Source organism: Uranotaenia lowii, chromosome 2 (genome assembly GCF_029784155.1).
Source record: "Uranotaenia lowii strain MFRU-FL chromosome 2, ASM2978415v1, whole genome shotgun sequence".
Lineage (NCBI taxonomy): Eukaryota > Metazoa > Arthropoda > Insecta > Diptera > Culicidae > Uranotaenia > Uranotaenia lowii.
Window position 1 is genome coordinate 56,801,455 of NC_073692.1, and position 22,564 is coordinate 56,824,018.

A 22,564-nucleotide genomic window follows, 5' to 3' on the forward strand; every position below is an offset into this window, starting at 1 on the left:
TTCAAGAACTGACAAAAATGACAAAAATGACAATAATTAAAAAATCACAAAAATATCAGAAAAGACAAAAATGACATGAATGACAAAAATGACAAAAATTACAAAAAATGACAAAAATGACAAGAATGACAAAAATGACAAAAATAACTAAAATGTCAAGAATGATAAAATGACAAAAATGACAATAATTAAAATAATGACCAAAATGACTAAAATGACAAAAATAAGAAAAAATGACAAAAATAAAAAAAATACAAATATGACAAAAATAACAAAAATGACAAAAATGACAAGAAAGACAAAAATTATAGAAATGGAAACAAATGACAAAAATGACAAAAATACCAGAAATGACAAAAAGACGAAAATGGCAAAGAAACAAAAATTTAAAAAAGAATTGACAATATTGACAAAAAAACAAAAATGACAATAACAACGAAAATGACAAAAAAGACAAAAAAAACAAAAACGACAAAAATGACGAATATGACGAAAAAGACAAAAATGACAAAAATAAAAAAAAATTGACAAAATTAAAAAAAAACTACAAAAATAACAAAAATGACAAAAATGATAAAAATAGAGAAATTAATAAGTGACAAAAATGTTAAAAACGACAGAAATGACAAAAATGACAAAAATGACAAAGATGTCAAAAATTAAAAATATATCAGAAAAGACAAAAATAACATAAATGACAAAAAAGACAAAAATGACAAAAATGACAAAAATGACAAAAATGACAAAAATGACAAAAAGTGACAAAATGACAGAAGTAACTAGAATGACAGAACTGACAAAATTGAAATCAATGACAAAAAAGACAAAAATGACAAAAATTACAAAAATTATAGAAATGACAACTGACAACATTGACCAAAATAACAAAAATGACAAAAATGACAAAAATGACAAAAATGACAAAAATGACACGAATTACAAAAATGACAAAATTGACTAAATTGACAAAAATGACCAAAATGACAAAAATGACAAAAATGACAAAATTGACAAAATTGACAAAAATTACAAAAAGACAAAAATGACAAAAATGACAAAATGAAAAAAAAACGACAAAAATAACATAAATAACAAAAAATTAAAAAAAAATGACAAAAATGACAAAACAATAAAAATAACAAAAATGACAAAATCAACCGAAATGACAAAAATGACAAAAATAACAAAAATGACAAAAATGACAAAAATTGCAACAATGACAAAAATGACGAAAATAACAAAAATGACAAAATCAATAAAAATAACAAAAATGACAAAAATGACAGAATCAATAAAAATAAGAAAAATGACAAAATCAATAAAAATGACAACAATGACAAAAATGAAAAAAAATGAGAAGAATGACAAAAATGACCAAAATGACAAAAATGACAAAAATGACAGAAATGACAAAAATGAAAAAAATGACAAAAATGACTAAAAATACAAAAATGGCGAAATAACAAAAAATTTAAAAAATGACAAAATTGACAATTTGTCAATATTTAAAAAATAAAAAAAAATGACAGAAATGACAAAACAAAACAAAAATGCCAAAATTGACAAAAATTACAAAAATAACAAAAATTACAAAAAGACGAAAATGGCAAAATAACAAAAAATTAAATAATGACAGAATTGACAATATTGACAAAAATAATAAAAATGACGATAACAACAAAAATGACAAAAATGACGGAAATGACAATATTTCAAGAACTGACAAAAATGACAAAAATTACAAAAATATCAGAAAAGACAAAAATGACATGAATGACAAAAATGACAAAAATTACAAAAAATGACAAAAATGACAAGAATGACAAAAATGACAAAAATAACTAAAATGTCAAGAATGATAAAATGACAAAAATGACAATAATTAAAATAATGACCAAAATGACTGAAATGACAAAAATAAGAAAAAAATGACAAAAATAAAAAAAATACAAATATGACAAAAATAACAAAAATGACAAGAAAGACAAAAATTATAGAAATGGAAACAAATGACAAAAATGACAAAAATACCAGAAATGACAAAAAGACGAAAATGGCAAAGAAACAAAAATTTAAAAAAGTATTAACAATATTGACAAAAAAACAAAAATGACAATAACAACGAAAATGACAAAAATGACAAAAAAAACAAAAACGACAAAAATGACGAATATGACGAAAAAGACAAAAATGACAAAAATAAAATAAAATTGACAAAATTAAAAAAAACTACAAAAATTACAAAAATGACAAAAATGATAAAAATAAAGAAATTAATAAGTGACAAAAATGTTAAAAACGACAGAAATGACAAAAATGACAAAAATGACAAAGATGTCATAAATTAAAAATATATCAGAAAAGACAAAAATTACATAAATGACAAAAAAGACAAAAATGACAAAAATGACAAAAATGACAAAAATAACATAAATGACCAAAATAACATAAATCACATAAATCTCATGAATGACAAAACTGACAAAAATGACAAAAATGACAAAAATGACAAAAATGACAAAAATGACAAAAATGACAAAAATGACAAAAATGACACGAATGACAAAAATGACAAAATTGACAAAATTGACAAAAATGACAAAAATGACAAAAATGACAAAAATGACAAAATTGACAAAATTGACAAAAATGACAAAAAGACAAAAATGACAAGAATGACAAAATGAAAAAAAACGACAAAAATAACATAAATAACAAAAAATTAAAAAAAAATGACAAAACAATAAAAATAACAAAAATGACAAAATCAACCGAAATGATAACAATAACAATAATGACAAAAATAACAAAAATGACAAAAATGAAAAAAATTGCAACAATGACAAAAATGACGAAAATAACAAAAATGACACAATCAATAAAAATAACAAAAATGACAGAATCAATAAAAATAACAAAAATGACAAAATCAATAAAAATGACAACAATGACAAAAATGAAAAAAAAAATGAGAAGAATGACAAAAATGACCAAAATGACAAAAATGACAAAAATGACAGAAATGACAAAAATGAAAAAAATGACAAAAATGACTAAAAATACAAAAATGGCGAAATAACAAAAAATTTAAAAAAATGACAAAATTGACAATTTGTCAATATTTAAAAAATAAAAAAAAAATGACAGGAATGACAAAACAAAACAAAAATGCCAAAATTGACAAAAATGACAAAAATGACAAAAATGACAAAAATGACAAAAATGACAAAAATGACAAAAATGAAAAAAATGACAAAAATGACAAAAATGACAAAAATGACAAAAATGACAAAAATGACAAAAATGACAAAAATGACAAAATGCCAAAAACGACAAAATTCGACATAAATATCAAAAAATTTAAAAAAAATGACAAAACAATTAAAATAACAAAAATGACAAAAATGACAAAATACCAAAAACTACAAAAACGACAAAAACGACAAAAATCGACATAAATATCAAAATTTTTTTTAAAAATGACAAAAATGACAAAACAATAAAAACAACAAAAATGACAAAATCAACAAAAATTACAACAAAAACAGTAATGACAAAAATAAAAAAATTACAATAATGACAACAATGACGAAAATGACAAAAATAATAAAAATGACAAAAATAACAAAAATGACAAAAATAACAAAAATGACAAAAATGACAAAAATGACAAAATCAATAAAAAAAAATACAAAAGTGACAAAATCAATAAAAATAACAAAAATGACAAAATCAATAAAAATGACAAAAATGACAAAAATTACAAAAATTAAAAAATGACCAAAATGACAAAAGTGACAAAAATGACAAAAATGACAAAAATGTCAAAAATTTCAATAATGCTAAAAATGTCCAAATTGTCGAAAATATCAAAAAATGTCAAAATGTAAAAAATTACAAAAATGACAAAAATCACTTAAATGACAAAAATTACAAAAATGACAAAAAAAAGTCAAAAATGACAAAAATGACAAAAATGACAAAAATGACAAAAATGACAAAAATACAAAAATGGCAAAATGAAAAAAAAGTTAAAAAAATGACAAAATTGACAGTATTGACAAAACTAACAAAAATGACAAAATAAAAAAAAATTACAAAATTGACAGAAATATCAGAAATGACAGAAATGACAGAAATGACAGAAATGACAAAAATGACAAAAAAAAACAAAAATGCCAAAAATGACAAAAATGTCAAAAATGACAAAAATGACAAAAATGACAAAATGCCAAAAACGACAAAAATCGACATAAATATCAAAAAATTAAAAAAAAAATGACAAAAATGACAAAATAACAAAAATGACGAAAATGACAAAAATGACAAAATGCCAAAAACGACATAAATCGACATAAATATCAAAAAAATGACAAAAATGCCAAAACAATAAAAATAACAAAAATTACAAAATCAACAAAAATGGCAACAATAACAATAATGACAAAAACAAAAAAAAATTACAATAATGACAACAATGACGAAAATGACAAAAATAACAACAATAACAAAAATGACAAAAATAACAAAAATGACAAAAATGACAAAATCAATAAAAAAAAACTTAAATGACACAATCAATAAAAATAACATATATGACAAAATCAATAAAAATGACAAAAATGAGAAATATGACAAAAATGACCAAAATGACAAAAGTGACAAAAGTGACAAAAATGACAAAAATTAGAAAATTGTCAAAAATTTTAATAATGCTTAAAATGTCCAAATTGTAGAAAATATCAAAAATAACAAAAATGACAAAAATTATAGAAATGGCAAAAATGACAGAAATGGCAAAACTGACAAAAATAAGAAAAATGACACAAATGACAAAAATGACACGAATGACAAAAAAAACAATAATGGCAAAATAACAAAAATTTAAAAACCTACAAAATTGACAAAATTGACAAAAATAACAAAAATGTCAAAATGTAAAAACTTACAAAAATGACAAGAATTACAAAAATGACAAAAAAAAGTCAAAAATGACAAAAATGACTAAAAATACAAAAATGGCAAAATAACAAAAAAATTAAAAAAATGACAAAATTGACAGTATTGACAAAAATAACAAAAATGACAAAATAAGAAAAAAATTACAAAATTGACAGAAATGACAGAAATGACAAAAATGTCAATAATTTCAAAAACGTCAAAATGTCAAAAAAGACAGAAATGACCAAAATGTCAGAAATTTCAAAAATATCAAAAATGACAGAAATTACAGAAATTACAGAAATGAAAAAAATTTAAAAAATTACATAAATGACAAATATTACAATAATAACAAAAATGAATAAATTGAAAAAAGGACAAAAATTACAAAATTACAATAATAACATAAATGAATAAAATGAAAACGGGTCAAAAATTACAAAAATTTCAACAATGATAAAAATTATAAAAGTGTCAAAAATGGCAAAAATTACAAATATGACAAATATGACAAAAATGACAAAAATTATAAATAAGGCAAAATTACATAAACTTTATAAATGTCAAACAGATTGACAATATTGACCAATCAATTTGAAAAAAATTGATGAAACTGAAAAGGTGGTCCAAATCGACCATTTTGGCAAAATATACAAAACTCACAAAATCGACAATATTGACGAAATAGACAAAAATGTCAAAATTGAAATTATTGACATTCTAAAGTTATGAATATTTTTAACATCTATAGTTTATTCGATCGATGTGTGTAGCTTTCGTTGCCGTATAGTATTTAACTCTAACAGTTGTAATTTGTCTTATTAATTTTTCAAGATATTTGCTAACTTCACTTCCTTTGAAATTTGCAAGATATTTTCAAGCAAACAATTTGAACTCATTTGAAATCAATAAAAGACAGCTTACTGTGTTAATGATAGTCATTTGAAATTATGATTTTTTTAGTCAATTACTTTTATTATCACCCATTTTGTAAATTAACTTTACAAATCTGAGATCCAGATTTCCACATAAAATTCCACAGAAACTCATTCCGATGGTTTACAATATTTTAAAAAATTTCTTGTCGTTCTTAAGAACTCTTTAGATTTAAACTGAAGTTCCAATAAAACATCCAAGTGAATTGCAATGATACCATGGTTCATAAAAATTCAAACTTGACGTCATACTACGGCAACAGCAAAACCTTCTTATAAGCAGCGAAAGGATGAAAAAATATTTTAAACATTTATGATCAGACGTTTGCAGTCTCCGAGAGAGGAAACAAACTAAATAGCTACCTAACCCTACTACATTCAACATTGAAATCCGCTGGAAAACCCTGAATGGTGAGCGACGTACGAACCATAGCAAAATATGTATGTACCTATGTATATGTAGAACATCGCCTGTGCCGGTTCGTCCATAAAGATCAAAAGAGCATTTACAGTAAAATGGAGTAAACAGGAACTAAGCAATGAAGCGAATAAAAAAATAGTTTGAACTTTTTTTTTCTATGGATTGAAATAGATAAAGATATTAAACAAAACGGAGATATTTTTATGATCAATTAAAATTTAAAGAATTTCGAAAGTTAAAAATAATATTATGTTCAAAATATAGCTACTAACTTCAACTTACAAATGTGGATTGGGGTAGCAATAGATGTATGCAAACTCATCTCAATCGGACTTGATTTAAGGGTGCCTCAACGTGCTCAAAGTTTCAGTTTTTGACTCTCAAAAATCACCTAAGGGGGGACCAAACTAAACCGGAAAAATCAGAAACTTAATTAATTATGCCGAATGACTTAGAATTGCATAAAATGTCGAGAGCTGATGTTTTCTTGAAAAAAAAATTTTAGCCAAAAGTCAACTTTCTGGGACATTTCTGGGAGTCCCAGAAAGTCGATTATTGACCAAAATTCGTTTTCGAGATAACACCGATCTCGACGTTTTATGGAGTTCTAAGGCATTTGAAAACGTTTTAATGCAGCTGAAATATGATTTCCAGACTAAATTATGCTAGAGACACATATGATTTGTACATTGGCCTATGCAGAATTTCATCCCAATCGGACTTGATTTAGAAGTGCCTCAAAGCGCTCAAAGTTTCAGTTTTGTAACGCTCAAATTCACCAAAAATGGGTTCTAAAGAAATCCGAAAAATCAGAATTTTGATTTATCGGATTTCATTTGATCTCTTTTTGGTGAATTTATGGAACAAAACTGAAACTTTGAGCGCTTTAAGGCACCCCTAAGTTGAGTCCGATTGAGATCAAATTTTGCACAGGCAATCTACAAAATGTTTACGATCAGTTTTCGAAATTTTACTTATCTTATTTAAATGCCACCCTAATGTTCAAGGCTCAATTTTTGGCAAGCAGTGGTTTTTTCCTTTAACTTTCAAAAACGTAGATATAAATATCTTTTGCAGAATTCAGTCTGAAAATCATATTTCAGCTGAATTAAAACGTTTTTAAAGCTATAAATTTCGTACAAATCAAGATTTTCAACCAGAAGTATCCAATTCATGGTCCAATTTGTCTGAGCTTACAAAGAGCGTACATAAAAAAAAGTAGTGACATAACTTTCTCCGTGTGACATTATATTCGTATCAAAACTTTTTCCATCTTTTGGAATGATTCACCTCAATTAACGGTATATGTTTTTTTTCCTTACTAAAGTGATGTCACGTCGCGCTTCTGTTGCGAGTTCAAGCTCTCTTGAATCACAGCTTTAAAGTTTGAGAATTTCACTGAATCAAAGCAATCGAAAGATTCCTTTTCATTCAATCACGGTCTTTCTACCAAGAATCTTCCGATTGCTTTGATTCAGTAGAATTATTAAACCAAGTAGACTAGCACCACACATTAGAGATTGAGAATATCGTTTTTCAAATTTGCCAAGCAATTCAACTACCAATGAACTTCAATTTGAGAAGTCCAAGGTGACATTTGAGGCATCGAAGTGTAGTTTTTTTTTCTTTTTAAGTCACACGACAGCCAAAACTGTTACGACTTCCGAAAAAAAACAATTGCACTTTTACCTTGATTTGAATACCATAATTCGTTGCAGTTGCTCGTGCCTATATCCAGCTGCCCTTTGCCGCTAATCCAAATGGTGATTTTCTGTTTGTCTACCGGTATCTCCCACAATCGGTTGTTTTTTTTCATTTGTGGAATCTAAATATGATTGCAAATCGAAGGTTATAACAATGAACCTGTCACAGAAACACCACCACCACCAGATGACTAATAAGGAGGAAAATCAACAATTCATTGCTGATGGCACTTTGTCATAGAACACTCGTTAACGTTTTTCTTTGTTTTTGTTTTGCTGCACGTGCCGTCTAATAGTTGCGGGTTCCGTTAGGAATTATATTTTTCACTCAACAAACTTTTTCACTTCTTTTAAATCACAACCGTTATCAGCTTCCATGTTAAAATTCGACAAAATTCCGACCGGACTGCCGCAAAAACTTCTGGAACACATTAGCCAACGTCTAATCGTTTCAAGTCGACTCTCTGGAGCCACCACTGTTAACCAGTCACACGAGCTGGTCTCAATTGGAATCGAGACGTCGTCGTCGCTGCCGTCACCACGTGTCGTTGTAGAGGCCTGTCGTCGTCGCCTTCGATGGCTCGCTCCATCGCAAGAGCTTGCAAGAGTACCTTCACCAACCGAAACCGCACCACAAGTGAGACGACGCGCCTGGAAGTCACGGAACAAAAAGCCCTATCGCGTGAGGCTTTGCTCCACTAAAGTAGGAACCTACAACGACGTCGTCCCTTTCGAATGTGCATGATGGACCCCTCCCGGTGTGTGGTGGTTTTAGTCCGTGGAAAGTCCACTGTTGCATACTTTCGGGGGGAAAGCTTGAGGGGCCCGGTGGATATCGATTCCGGACAAATGACACCCCTTTGGTGGAGGGCCTCTCTCTTTCTCATGGTGTTTCTTTTTTTTGTCGTTGGTCGCCATCGTCCAGTCCTACAAACACTCACAAACGGTGGCGATCTGCTTTGGCATCCTGTTGCCCCGGCGTTACTGCCGTCTTCGTTGACTGACTTAAGAGAATTACTTAGCCGGCATGTATATCCTATGGGAAAGGCAGTGACGCCGTTTGGTTTCCGGAGTGGTTTTGTGGGATAAAAGAATTATTTGTTTTGTTACTGTCTCTTGGCAACTTTCTCGAATCGAAAGTCTATTTATTTCTAAAACGACCTATTGGCAAACTCTACACAAACAAATCAGACTCTACTCCAATAATGAACTTCCTTCGAGTTGGAAAAATCTTTATAAGGTTCTATGTCGAACCGGCATTAACGAGATTTCTAATAACTGGCATTGCCTCTCAGCGCAACCGTATTGCATATGAGTGAAAGAAACAAAATAAAACATATCCCTTGTCCTATCACAAGACAAAGCAGGATAGAAACAATCAGCCAGCAAGAACATTTGTTTTTTTGTTTATTATCTTGATATCATCTGACGAAGGTGGACGTCTGAATGAATAACATTGTTGAATGACTATCGGGCGCTGAGTGTGTATGTAAACCGGCATTTTGTTTCCAACCGACGGCAAAATACCGCCAGGCAAGATGAGCTGTACGTGTGTATGTAAACCGGGAGGCAATAGAAAATAGTTTCTAGTTTTCCATTCTTGCCGAAAAACACCGGCTAAACAGCAGATGGCCAATGCAGTGCGATTTTTTGGTAATTGACCGTGGCAGAACCACAATGAAAATGAACTTTTGTTTGCCAACTGACTCAGACGGTGCACTGGGTAAGATAAAATGGACTGTAACGTAAGATGAAATGATGCCGTGAGTTCGGTTCTCTCTCTTTTTTTTTGTTTTTGATGGATTATGTTTTTTTTTGTTTTGCTAGCATGATTTTGCATGTGAGTTCGAGTCTTCATACCAGTAGTGATTTTTCAATCATATCATCTTTGGTACAGTACACTTTTCAGCGCATTTTCGTCGAAGAGATTTGTTTAAGAGGCATTCCATTTTTGCAACTTCTTCTATAGGTGTAGCTGTGGTTTCTGGATTAGGATTCAGGATAAAAAGCGAGATCAGAAGTGAAGTCTGGTTTCGGTTTGCCAGGCGTACTGGTTTCGATTCCCGGTATTGGCAAGAAAACTTTTGGGTTCGAATCCCATAAGTGGCCGACAGGAAAGATGTGTTCCCTCCTATAACTGACTACATAATAAAAATGTTCAATCAGTTGCCAACTGGCCAGGTATATACACGGATACCGGAATCAAGGTTGCCGAAAAAAATTCTGTGTTTTTGGCAAAAAAAATTCTCGAATTCTGTGATTTTTGTTCAAAATTCTGTGACGAAATTCTGTGATTTTGAGTAAAATTTTATGAGCGAAAACTGTAACACGAAAAATACAAAAAGTATATTAAAGCTGAAAATATTACGAATGTCTTATTAATTTAATAGTTCCTTTAATTTTAATTTTTAAAAGTAAACAATAACTTAAATGTTTTGCAAGAATTTGGATAATTTGAAAACACTTTCAAAATATGAATATTTAAAATGTCGTAAATTGTGATCACCTTATTTATTATCAACAATAGAAAACTATTCCTTATTGGTTTAATTAAACTTTTTTTTTTAAATTTCCGAATAAATCTTTTCATGTTCTGGAGTGTATATTTTAATGAAATGTTTTTACAATAAAAATAAAAGGGTTAAGATTTATTTTTGTTTATTTTGTGAAACATATTGACAATAATAACATTATTAAACTTTATTGGGACGAACGTACCTACCAGATGTTCTGATTCTTCCATGAAGTTTGTTGGTCAATTTAAATGCAACGCTCCCTCCATTCATTGACACGAAATGCTTTGCCTTAATAATCGCTTCCATTGATTCATTATTCAAACGATTCCTTGACTTGACCTTATTTGCGTTCCAAAGTGAAAAGACTCTTTCAACTGCGGCTGACGAATGTAGGATTATTTCAAAGTTAATAATAAATTTCCGAAGACATGGAAAAGCGTAGTTTCCGTCCCTACGCTTCATCTTCATAATAGGTAACCAGCTGTCCATTTTATCTGAAGTAACTTCAATATCTCCACAGTTTATTTTTGTTGACAGTTCTCTCACTTCATTATGAAGGTCCTGTTCGTCACCATCATTTATAAAATACGGAAATTGTTTAGTAACTTTTGAGGCATTTGATGCTATTTGCATTTTCGTAGGAGTCACTAAGGCAGCATTTTCCAAAATCGGGTCCTTAAAGTTGAATCTATAACGGATCTGATGAATCAGCTCAACATAATAATTGCGGCAAATTTTCCGGAATTTCGTTTTATTCTGCGTATCTAATCCATCCATTGCTTCATCAGCTTTTAAACCAATATATACTTCATTAAGTGGCTTCAAATGTTTCTCGAAATTTTTATCGAAAAGGCCATAATCTTGAACGATATAAATTTCGGTTGTTCAGCTTGGAACATTCTGTTGAGCTTATTAATGAGAGGCAATATATAAGAAAGAAACAGCAATATCGGTTTTGTTAAATCTGCTTTTAGACCATCCAAAATACGTTGGGCCGTTTGGTTTTTATTTCCGTTGGATTGCTTTTCAAAAAACTGATTTAATTCTTCAAAAAGTTCAAGGTTCCTATTAACTACAGCCTCTAATGAAAGCCATCTTGTCGCTGACGGGTGGAGGATTTTTAACGGTTTTACCTCCAAAACTTGCTGAATATTTTTAAATTCTGGCATTCTTTTTGGACTGTGCGCTAAATAACTGTAAATGTCTCTCATCAGTTGTTCGATGTAATCAGGCAATTTATTGCACGCGTAGCTTGCACACAATGCCAACGAATGGCACGTGCACTTAATTATGATCAAATTAGGACAATCCTTTTTTAAGAGACACATAACAGAATTTTTGGTTCCCATCATTACTGATGCCCCATCAGAAGCGAATCCTACAAGTCTTTTTTTTGTAATCAATATTATCTTTTTTAAATTGAGCAATCATTGCATCAAAAATTGTTCGGTGGTCGAATGATTTCAATTCAATGGCTTTATAGAAGATGTCCTTAGTTTCATGTGTTTCACTGTCGAACAAACGAATTACCATTGCCAATGTCTTGGTGGTCGTCAAATCCGTTGATTCATCTATGATTAAGGAAAAAATTTCATTTCGCATCCTTTGAACGATTTCATCATGTTGCGTGGCTGCAAATATTCCGTTCATGATCTATGTTGATTTAGTCCGACCTAATTTTAATCCCGATAAGACAACAGAATCAGTGTCAGCTGTATTCAATACACATGCTAATTTGTCAATTGCCGAATATGCAATGTTATGTTCTGCAGCCCAAGCGCAGAGCTTTAATTCTAGTTGAAGTATTCTATCGTTGACAGTGAAGCTGTCGATCGTTGAATCCTGATTTAGTTCTGAAATTTGGCCAGCCATTTCTCGATGTCGTCTGGTTTTCAAGTGTTTAAACAAATTTCCTTTACCTCCACGAGAAACATTAAGCTTATCCAGACAAACTGTGCAAAACGCAGAAAAAACGTCACTTTTGTAAGCCTCAAAACAGTTCAATTCTGGAGCATTGGTCCATTCTATCTTCAATTTTTGGACAAATGGTTGCTTAGTTTCTTTTTCGGTCTTAAGTTTTTTTCTATTATTTTTTTCATGTTCTTCAATCGAATCTGTTGAATCGTTGGCTGGCCGGTTAAAAACATCAACAGTTCTAGAAGAGCCTGCAAAATAATTTACTTTACCAACATTTCAAATTTCATAAATGGAGCTATCATTTTTTTCCAAGCATAATTGCTAGATTCTCTAACAATCAAACAATTATTTTGAACATATTAAATAGCATTCAATGTTCGACATGGAATAGTAAGAATGAAAATATGAAATAGTGTGATATTCGTCTTTATTGATAAAATAAATGTAGTCTATTAAAGAGCATAATTTCAATTCAGATTTTTTTTTTATCTTGCAAACTATTACTTACCAGGAACAGGATCAACACTTGCATCAGATGATTTTTCAACATTTCCGGTGTTGGGGTCGTTCACTGGTTGACTCGGCGAAGTAGTTGCTAGTAGAAGTAACAGTTTTCAATTATAGATTTAAAAAAAATCGGTGTTCAATATCAAACTCACCTTTGGAGAAATATGAGGCAATTGTTTTTCGAGACATTTCGGCGCACAAACTATTAGAATTGTCCAATTCTGTTAATCACGCTATTCGGCCACGACACTTTACCAAATGATTCGAATTCAATTTGAATTTGAAAATGACATCTAAAACGTAAACATCGACGTAAAAATATGCAAAAGGTATGCTCTACTCGCTAAACTTGTTAACCAAACCAATACACTCAAACGTGAAACTACTTTACCTCGCTGTTGCTGCTGCAACTTCAAATTCCGATGCTGGTTCATCTTGTATTCCGAACAACTGAAATTGACTCATTTGTGATAAGCTTAAGCTCGATTTCCAAGTCTGTGGAAAGCATAGTGAGGTTTATTGAAAATTCTGTGAAATCTGTGATTTTTCCCAAAATTCTGTGTTCTGTGACACAGATTCTGTGATGAAATTTTGCCCAAAATTCTGTGAAATTACAGATTTTTCTGTGATTTCGGCAACCTTGACCGGAATACCTGTTACACGCTCGTTTTTTTCTAACCATTTTCGAGTTTTTTTCATCCGTTTTTTTGGTTTTTCTCTTTGAACTTCGAAAATTGTTGTTTTTTAACCATAGTCAATCGTTAAATTTCAACCATTTAATAAATTCTGCAGTAAAACTTGCAAAATGGTTAAAAATTCAGCATTTTAATGACTGAAAAATTATCTTTGTTTTTGTTTTATTCGTAAATTTTGCAGCGCGTCAGTTGTTTCGGCTTAGTTTTTTCCTGCTTTTTTACGGTATCGCCAAGTTTACTACAATAAATAGGAAAATATGAGCTGCCGGCTCCAATAAAACAATTGTTTTGTAAGTATTTATGTGATGAAAGGTTATTCTTAATAAAGTCGGTATCTGATTATATCGAATATTTAGGTCAAGCGATCCGGTTCCGAGTGCTCGCCATGGAAGAAAATAGAATAGGCAAACCTCCTCCGCGACTTAGAAACTGGAAACAGAAATAAAAAATGCACAGCTGCCTGAAAAATCAGACCCGAAAACGAAAATTGTCGACCCGGATGCAGGATAACAATTCCAAAGTATTTCTAAAGGTAAGTTTTTAGCTAGAAAATGAATCTAGTTGGGCTTGTGCGGGAGAGTTATAGGAATGTTCTTCCTGCTCCCTGATATTGAGATAAAGCCCCCCAATAAAAACGATCCAATTTTGTGGTTGGTCTATGGTTCAGTTGAAATAGTTCGTACGAATCTGACCACGCAAGTTCCGATCGGCCTACACAGCAAAAAATTTCTAAAAGTATACGCAATCTAAAATACGAGTGATCTACTTTTTGACCAGTGTAATTCAAAACTGATGTAATTTTACACTCTTTTCGATCTATTTTTAAATCGTTGGTATAAACTTAATTTTGTATGATGTATGTTTACACGCCCTGATCTAAAAAATATATCTCAATATAAAATTACATCGAAAATAATGTAAAACATGACAGATCCATTGTTTTCCTTTTTTTTTCGCGGCATAAATTGTTCTGTTTTTATCCGAGATGGTGGTATATTGTACGAAAAGAAAAAAAATCCCTTCCGCAGTTAATTTTGTATTAAAACCGAACCAAATTCTTTCAGAATTACATTAAAAAATGGTAGGTTATAGTTATAGACGAAATGAAAAAAAATGGAACTTAAAATTCTCTTTCGATTGCAGGAATTGCAGTTGGTTCAAGAGCCGAATCAATGTTGAATGTTTCTAATGTTTAGGGGATTCCGATTACTATGCTGTTCCGGAAGGATTCAAGAATGCTGCCTGACGCTGATCGGCAAAACATCGCCCTGCTGGGGATCATCGGACACAACCACAATTCCAGCTGCCAATGATGGTGGATGTTTTTTGAGTTTGCAGTGTATCGGCAATATATGTTAAATAAAATGACACATGTGGCGTATTTATTCATAAACAACACCCAAAATCTGATTATTTAAAAAAGATTTGTAATATTAACCGTAATATGTTTTGAAATTTACATCATTGTGTATTTTTACACGACGGTTTATGTCATCCGTTTTCGTGCATTGTTTTCGATCTAAATTTACACGCCTCAAAAATTACATTGTTGAGAAAAATACACCGTGGTAAAATTTTATATCAAAATCGATGTTCCGTTTTCGTGCATCGTTTTCGATCTAAATTTACACGATTTTTTCTTGCTGTGTAAGACAACGCAGAGATAAGTTTCGGATCCAAATAAAGTTTAATTTATTTTCTCTTATTTCAGGAACGATGCGAACTTCAATAAAGGCTCATTATGTGGTATTTAGCACAGTTGATTGAAGAGTCATTCCGGAAAACCGATGTTGAATTCAAATTAAGCTGCTTTGTCTACTCCTGGTACAACTTTGATGGTGCTCATAAACTCTTCCTTCATGAGATTTATCGGAACGTGGAAGGACTGCCATAAAAAATTCGGGGTTTCGTAGTGAACCGAATGGATGCTACTTTCGGCTTAATGTAGGAAGATTGATTATTATATGTGATGCAGTTAATTAGTTGAACTTGATGGTCAAATAAATGCAAAATTAATATTTTTACGAAAACTTTCCATTTATTTCGAAAAGAATGAACCTTTTCCCAAAAAACGGTTATTTTTCAAGCATTATCCATATTTGAGAGCACGGTTGAAAAATAACCATAGTGCAAGTTCTCTCCGAAATCTCATTTTATGAGTTTTCACTGAAAACTCATAAAACGACTCGATCCACAAAACTGCCATTATGGTTATTTTTCAAACATTAATGGTTGAAAGTGGCCCAGTAGTAAACTAGCCCACCTGATTGACTCGTTCTTCCAAAAATATACCAACATTAGCACAATACATTCAGCCCATAACAGTTCATACGAAGCCATGGGGTCCGGGTATGGTGTACACGTTGCGTTGGAGATTTATCGAACATAATAATGTGAGAACATACATACTTAGGCAGAAACTGCGGTTAATTCCGCTCACCCATGGTGGATAAACAACATACATACATATATACATACATACATAAGTCTAGGATCAGATAAGAGAGGATTACGGTGGAAGAACTCCGCGAAATCGCCAAGTCTCTCCAGTCAAGGAAGGCCCCCGAACGGCATTCCGAACGTCGCAGTGAAGGTCGCGATCAGGGAGTTCCCCGAAATGCTCCGGACTTCGTTACAACGATATGTGACGGAACGGGTATTTCCCGACACGTGGAAGCGGCAGAAACTCGACTTTTTGCCAAAACCGGGTAAGCCTCCAGGAGACTCATCGGTGTATTGGCCAATCTGTGCAGTGAACACAGCGGGTAAGGTCCTGGAGAAGTTGATTGAGACCCGGTCCCAGAAGTACACTGAAAGTGAGGGCGGACTCTCGGAGAAACAGTTTGGTTTCCGTAGAGGACGCAGTACCGTAGATGCCATCCATCCCCTCTGTCATCGAGGTAGCGGACAGAGCCAGGCTAACGAATAGGAGAGGGCTCCTCTTTTGCGCGGTGGTCACTCTGGACGTGAAGAACGCCTTCAACAAAGGGACCCGGCATATCTGTATAGGCTTGTGGAAAGTTACTTCCACAATCGCCAACTACAGTATATGACCGGTGAGGGCTTACGAACACAAGAGGTTTCGGCGGGTGTTCTACAGGGGTCAATACTCGGCCCGGTCCTGTGGTACATCAGGTACTACGATCTACTAAGTATGAGCCTCCCATCGGGAGCTGAACTAGCGGTTGATGTAGTCCTCTTGGCGAGAGGCTTTTCAAGAGCGGAGGTACAGCTACTTGCAACAGTAGCTATCCAGGCAGTGGGAAGCTGGATGCACTCCAAGTGCCTGCGTCTAGCCCACCACAAAACCGAGATGGTGTTGATCACCAACCGGATTTCACCCCAAACAGGTACCATTGCAGTTGGATCGTGCGATATCGTGTCCAAACGCGCAATTAAGTACCTAGGGTAATGATAGATGACAGACTCAGCTTCACGAGTCTTGTCGACTTCGTGTGTAAGGGAGCGACCATGGCCACGGCCGCACTCACACGGATGATTTCGAACTCTTCGGCAATTCGCAGCAGTAAGAGGAGGATACAGGCAAGCGTGACCACGTCAAACTCGTGGTACATTGCAGCGGCGTGTTTGGGAAGAGAATGTATCCTGTAGAGACTTAGCAGGTTTTGCTAGTGGAGGATGTCTATTCCTACGACAATAAAGACGCATATGAGATCTTGTCAACGAGGACTCGATGTCCAACTGGCAGCAGCTGAGGGATAGCTCAGCGAGAGGAAGGTGGACCCATCGTCTGATCCTGCACATCGGGAGCTGGATCGAAAGAAGACACGGTGAAGTGGATTTCCATATGTCGCAAATCCTGACATGAAGTACCATTACCGATTTGGACATGTGGCTTCGCCATATTGCCCAGATTGTGGTGACGTAGAGGAAACACCCGAACACTTGGCATGCGGTATGCGGCAGAGGAACTGGATGCAACGGCTGTCCGTGAAACGCTGTAGGATGACTCCATCGACGGAAAGCATCAGAGTAGTGTGCGTCCGATCCCTTGATCGAAGCTACAAAGATAAGGCATCATCTTCTGCGTAGCGGAGGTCATGGGTGCGCCGTTGACGTGTGTGGGATATCCCAACGCCGGCCGGGGGGTATCCGAGTAGTGCCGATTCCTGGGGGGGGGGGGGTAACTGCGGGGATAAGACTATACCTTCCTCGTAGCGGACTTTGCAGGAAGAGAGTTAACCTCTGTTGGGGAATACCCACGGGTAGAGAGGCTCTCGATGCCGGACAAGCCTCTTGAGCTTTCAAGCTATTCCGTGACAGACGCGAATCGAGGACAAGCTGCTCTCGATCTGGCACACGAAGTGCAGAAAAAGTCGCAAGCCAAAAATCTGACCCCACCGACGCGACTGAGGGCTGTCGAGTTGTGTGCTTCCGATACCATGGCTTGAAACTACAAAGATAAGGCCACATCTTCTGTGTAGAGGATGCCCTAGGTGCGACGCTGGGAGTATCCGAGTAGAGCGGTTCCCAACGACCGAAGTTGCGGGGATAAGACTATCCCAAGTAACAATTTAAGTTTTATTAGAAACTGGAAGGACACTTCAAAACTTTGTTATAAAACAACGTTTTATAAACACCATTAAAACATATATAAAACACCTATAAGTGTAAAAGGGCCCACCTACAGGAGGTTCTGAAGTGCCCATCCGAAGAACCTAATACAGCCGTATGGACTCAAAAGGGTTTTACTCAAGGCTGTTTCTAGATAATCAGTTCTTTTCCGCACTGAACCAAAAATTCGATGAATTTTTTTTCCGAATAAGGGTTTTGAAATGGTATTTATTAAAATAAAATAATCTGACTCAGTACCTTGAAAAAATTTTAAGTTTTTATCCAGCCAAACATTCAAGAACGACTTTTATTATGAAACTATCGAATATCATAATCGAAATTTTCCCCATTTCTCATTGTTAAAGTTGTTGCGCTTCTAGTTTTATCGCTTAGTTTTTGGAAAAACTGCTAAATAAAAAACGCCCCCCAGTAATAAAAAGTAATAGTATAGCCTAATAATTATCATTTAATTATTAAATAATTCCGATAAATTTCAATGCCCATTTTTTGGTCTCTTATGACATTATTTCAAATGATAATTGGTACTAATGCCGTTATTTGTAGCATCTTAAAGAAAATATCGCTCTACAATGGAAATTTCAATCGAAAAATTAATCTGAAATTTTCGAAATTTCATAAGAAAATGGCTATTTATTGATAAGATTTATTTCACTTGAACAAGATAAATTATTCCGGCAGAATGTCATTATAAAACCAAAACATCTTGTCGCGGACTTTTTGTAGTGTTGTTACCTTCGAAAACTCCAAATGAATTTGTTCAAGTATAGCTGTCATTGTCTCATAAAAAAAAACAATCCCTCTATCCGGAATCCGAAAATTCCATAAAGAGGAGAAGAAGAAGAAGAAGAAAATTCCTTTTCCGTTAAGGCGCAGTTCTTGCAGCTTCCGATAGGGACCAAAAAGCTGCAAATATGGATCGCAACTCGCAACGCCTTGCATTTCCCAGGTAAATATGGTCAAGTAATATCTATAGGAGGAAGCACAAGCATATAATTAACATTATTATAGGTTCCTGGTAAAAGACTTCTTCGTTTGTTGGAGGAGCAGAACGTCTTTCGAACGGAAGGTGGTTGGAAACGGCTGGAAGAACAGAACTGTTCTGTTTATTGGAAATTGCACGTTTAAGATCCCAATAAACGCAGGTGTCCTTGCCTGCTGCTGACAGCAAATCTGGAAAATCGATGACCTAGTTGAATTGCAGCAGAATCGGAAGAAAATTCAATTAAACGCAAGTGTTATTAATGTTTATTGTGAGGTGTGTAAAGTGCAACTATAGTGATAAAAGGTGATAAATATAAAAACAATGCATTGTACAGTGTTTTTCTTTTTCAATTTTGCGGTTCTGGAAATTATTTGTACAGCTTTCTATGGGTTTTCGGACAGTGTTAAATCACAAAATCAACTTTAAATCAAAATCAACATCTCTAATTTGTTTTCTAACTGATGACGATTCGATAAGGTTGACAGCCTTTTGTTCACGGCTAGAAAAAATTTGATATGAAACCTTATCTATTGTATTTATTGGAAAGTATCCTTTTAGCAAATCTTGGCCATCAATGCCCGATATCCTCTGCCTTCTAAGCGATTGCCCATGCTATGTGCTATCGAGGCACACGAGAGAAAAAAAATCTTTATAATAAAATTTCTCCAGCGAATGAATGGATTCAAATTAACTACGATGTGATTCGCCACCAAAATTACATATGTTTGTTTACATTCTAGTCGAATGTGAAATGTCATTTTCCGTTGCCGTTTTCAATGCTGCTATTGGACTAAAAAGCTTTTGGTTTTGTAAATAGGTTTTGTAAATGTTGTATAGAGGTCTTCTAAACCGAAATATAAATGGATGAGAAAATTATCCTGAAATTTATATCAGTTTCATATCCAGGTTATGTAATGGTTCTGTAGCTATCCTGAAGAAAATTTATATAACGATCTTCTCAGAATACGCTTTACGGCTATTAGGACTTTCTCCATCCCATTAAAAAACCATCGTTTTTTTTATAAAACCTTCAAGAGTTTAAAATGTTGCTTGGGTATATTTTCTTCGCAGTGGAAATTGTTGAGAAAGGCTTATCTACGATCTGGAAATACTCACGGGTAGAATGGCTCTCGAATTTTCAGGAAGAAAGGTTGGCGTGGTCAGCCCCTGTAGAGAATAGGAACAATGAGAATTAAATTATTAAAAAAAATGACAGTTCAAAATATAATTTTGGGTGGTTTGAGAATAATGAAGTCTAATTAACACAACTAGTATCTACGTTGTCTGTGAACCGACGAGAAGAGATAGTCCGACAAATTTGATCAGGATTTACTACCACTAGTGAATCTGCACGATGTGGAGAGGTTGGATTGGTGCAATTCCCAACGGCTTCTCCGAGTGAAAAAAAACGAACGAGCCGAGTCAGTTGATAGAATATTGTTGCGACGGACGGACGTTAAGTAAGTTTCTTCGAAAGACATCCTGAATCGCCCGGACTGACTACGAAGGAAGGAAAAATCCACCGGACACGACAATGGCGCGGTCTACGCTCTCGAGGCGAGTAGTTGATGATGTGAAAAGATCTTTTATCCAAACGAATTAGCTGGAGGTCTGAGTGCTGCTTTTTGTGTTGGAAAGTGAAGTGTGGCGTGATTTGGAGCGGCATCTGAGAGGACATTTTGAAGTTTTTCAAAAACGGTATGAAGTGTTTTTTTTAAGCAAATGAACGAGACTGGATGCTGAATATTGTTTCGACGTGATTGTTCTCAATTCTTTTAACTTTCATGATACCTAGCGATCCTTATTGGCCTCGAGCGGCCCGACTTCGGCTTTTGGTGGCCTATTCACGACTCTGAGTGGTCGTTTACTTGCTCCGAGTGACAAGTATCAAGAATCTCGAGCGATTCTTGGTTTGGGCGTCTCCAAGTGACCCGCAATTGGCTCTGAGTGGCCTGTTCACGACTTTGAGTGGTCGTTTACTTGCTCCGAGTGGCAAGTATAGAGAATCTCGAGCGATTCTTTGTTGAGGTGGCCTCGAGTGGCCCGACTTTGGCTCTGAGTGGTCTTAGTCTCTGGCTTTGAGTGGCCTTTTCACGACTTTGAGTGGTCGTTTACTTGCTCCGAGTGGCAAGTATAGAGAATCTCGAGCGATTCTTTGTTGAGGTGGCCTCGAGTGGCCCGACTTTGGCTCTGAGTGGTCTTAGTCTCTGGCTTTGAGTGGCCTTTTCACGACTTTGAGTGGTCGTTTACTTGCTCCGAGTGGCAAGTATAGAGAATCTCGAGCGATTCTTTGTTGAGGTGGCCTCGAGTGGCCCGACTTTGGCTCTGAGTGGTCTTAGTCTCTGGCTTTGAGTGGCCTTTTCACGACTCTAAGTGGTCGTATACTTGCTCCGAGTGGCAAGTATAGAGAATCTCGAGCGATTCTTGGTTTAAGTGGCTTCGAGTGGTCCATACTTGGCTCTGAGTGGCCTCTGGCTCTGAGTGGCCTTTTCACGGCTTTGGGTAATCGTATACTTGTTCTATTTCTAGTATCAAGAATCTAGAGCGATTCTTGGATTAAAGAAAAAGTAAAACTATCACCATGATTGGCTACGAGTGGCTTCATTTGTGCTCTGAGTGGCATAAAGTCCGAATTAATTATGAAATATAACAATAAATTTCAAGATGATAAACGAAATATGATGTTTTAATTCGTAATAAGAGGATTGACAGAAAAATGAAAAAACGATGATAACATTAGAAGATAAGAAGAATAGAAGATGAGAAATCAGATGCGAATATAAAATGATAAAAAAAAAGACTAGAAAAAAAATTGAAAGGTTATAGCAGTATAAACTAGAAAATTGAAAGATGTATTAATAAAATTATTGAATAAGTTAAGATAATCAGATGCGAAGAAGAAAGAAAAGGTATAAAAAAAAAAAGATGAGTAGATGATAGATGAATTCTTGTTATAAATAAAATGAGTAAAATGAGGATGATAGAGCAAAAGTTGCGTTGATAAAAAAAAATGCACTTTAGAATGAAAGTATTTTGAGCTAGAAAAAGTATAACAAAAAATAAATAAAAAAGTTATGGAACATCAGATATTTTTGGAGACAAGATAAACATGGAATCAAAAGATGAGAGAATGGGAAGATAAAAAAATTAAAAATAAAATGGGACAGATGAAACAACGAGAATATGAAATGGAAAAGTTTATGAGAAAAGGAGAGTTTGAACCAAAAAAATACAAAAAAAAAAACAAATCAAACGATTACAAAATAAGATAGATGAGAAAAAAAATAGTAGTGAAAACGAAAATGATATTCAGGAAAGACCAGACGAAAATTGTTATATATTTGAGGAAGA

The 22,564-nt window shown here is 33.7% G+C and overlaps 2 protein-coding genes across 5 annotated transcripts in view; both read right to left on the minus strand.

The window, feature by feature from the left end:
* The window catches only part of LOC129747900 (plasmanylethanolamine desaturase), a 90,166-nt gene that overhangs the window by 47,765 nt on the left and 19,837 nt on the right, over positions 1–22,564 (minus strand). For 2 of the 4 annotated variants that reach the window (XR_008737601.1, XM_055742296.1), the window contains exon 1: positions 7,987–8,664. The exons of 1 other annotated variant lie outside the window; for it this stretch is intronic. The gene's annotated coding sequence lies outside the window, so the exon portion shown is untranslated. Of the gene's footprint in view, positions 1–7,986; positions 8,665–20,329; positions 20,381–22,564 lie in introns of those variants that run through there. One more of the 4 variants, XM_055742297.1, reaches the window with a different exon arrangement.
* LOC129741417 (protein FAM200C-like) lies at positions 11,338–12,388 on the minus strand. The gene is given in 2 exon segments (XM_055733141.1): positions 11,338–11,910; positions 11,912–12,388. Coding segments are annotated over 2 exon segments (1,050 nt in total).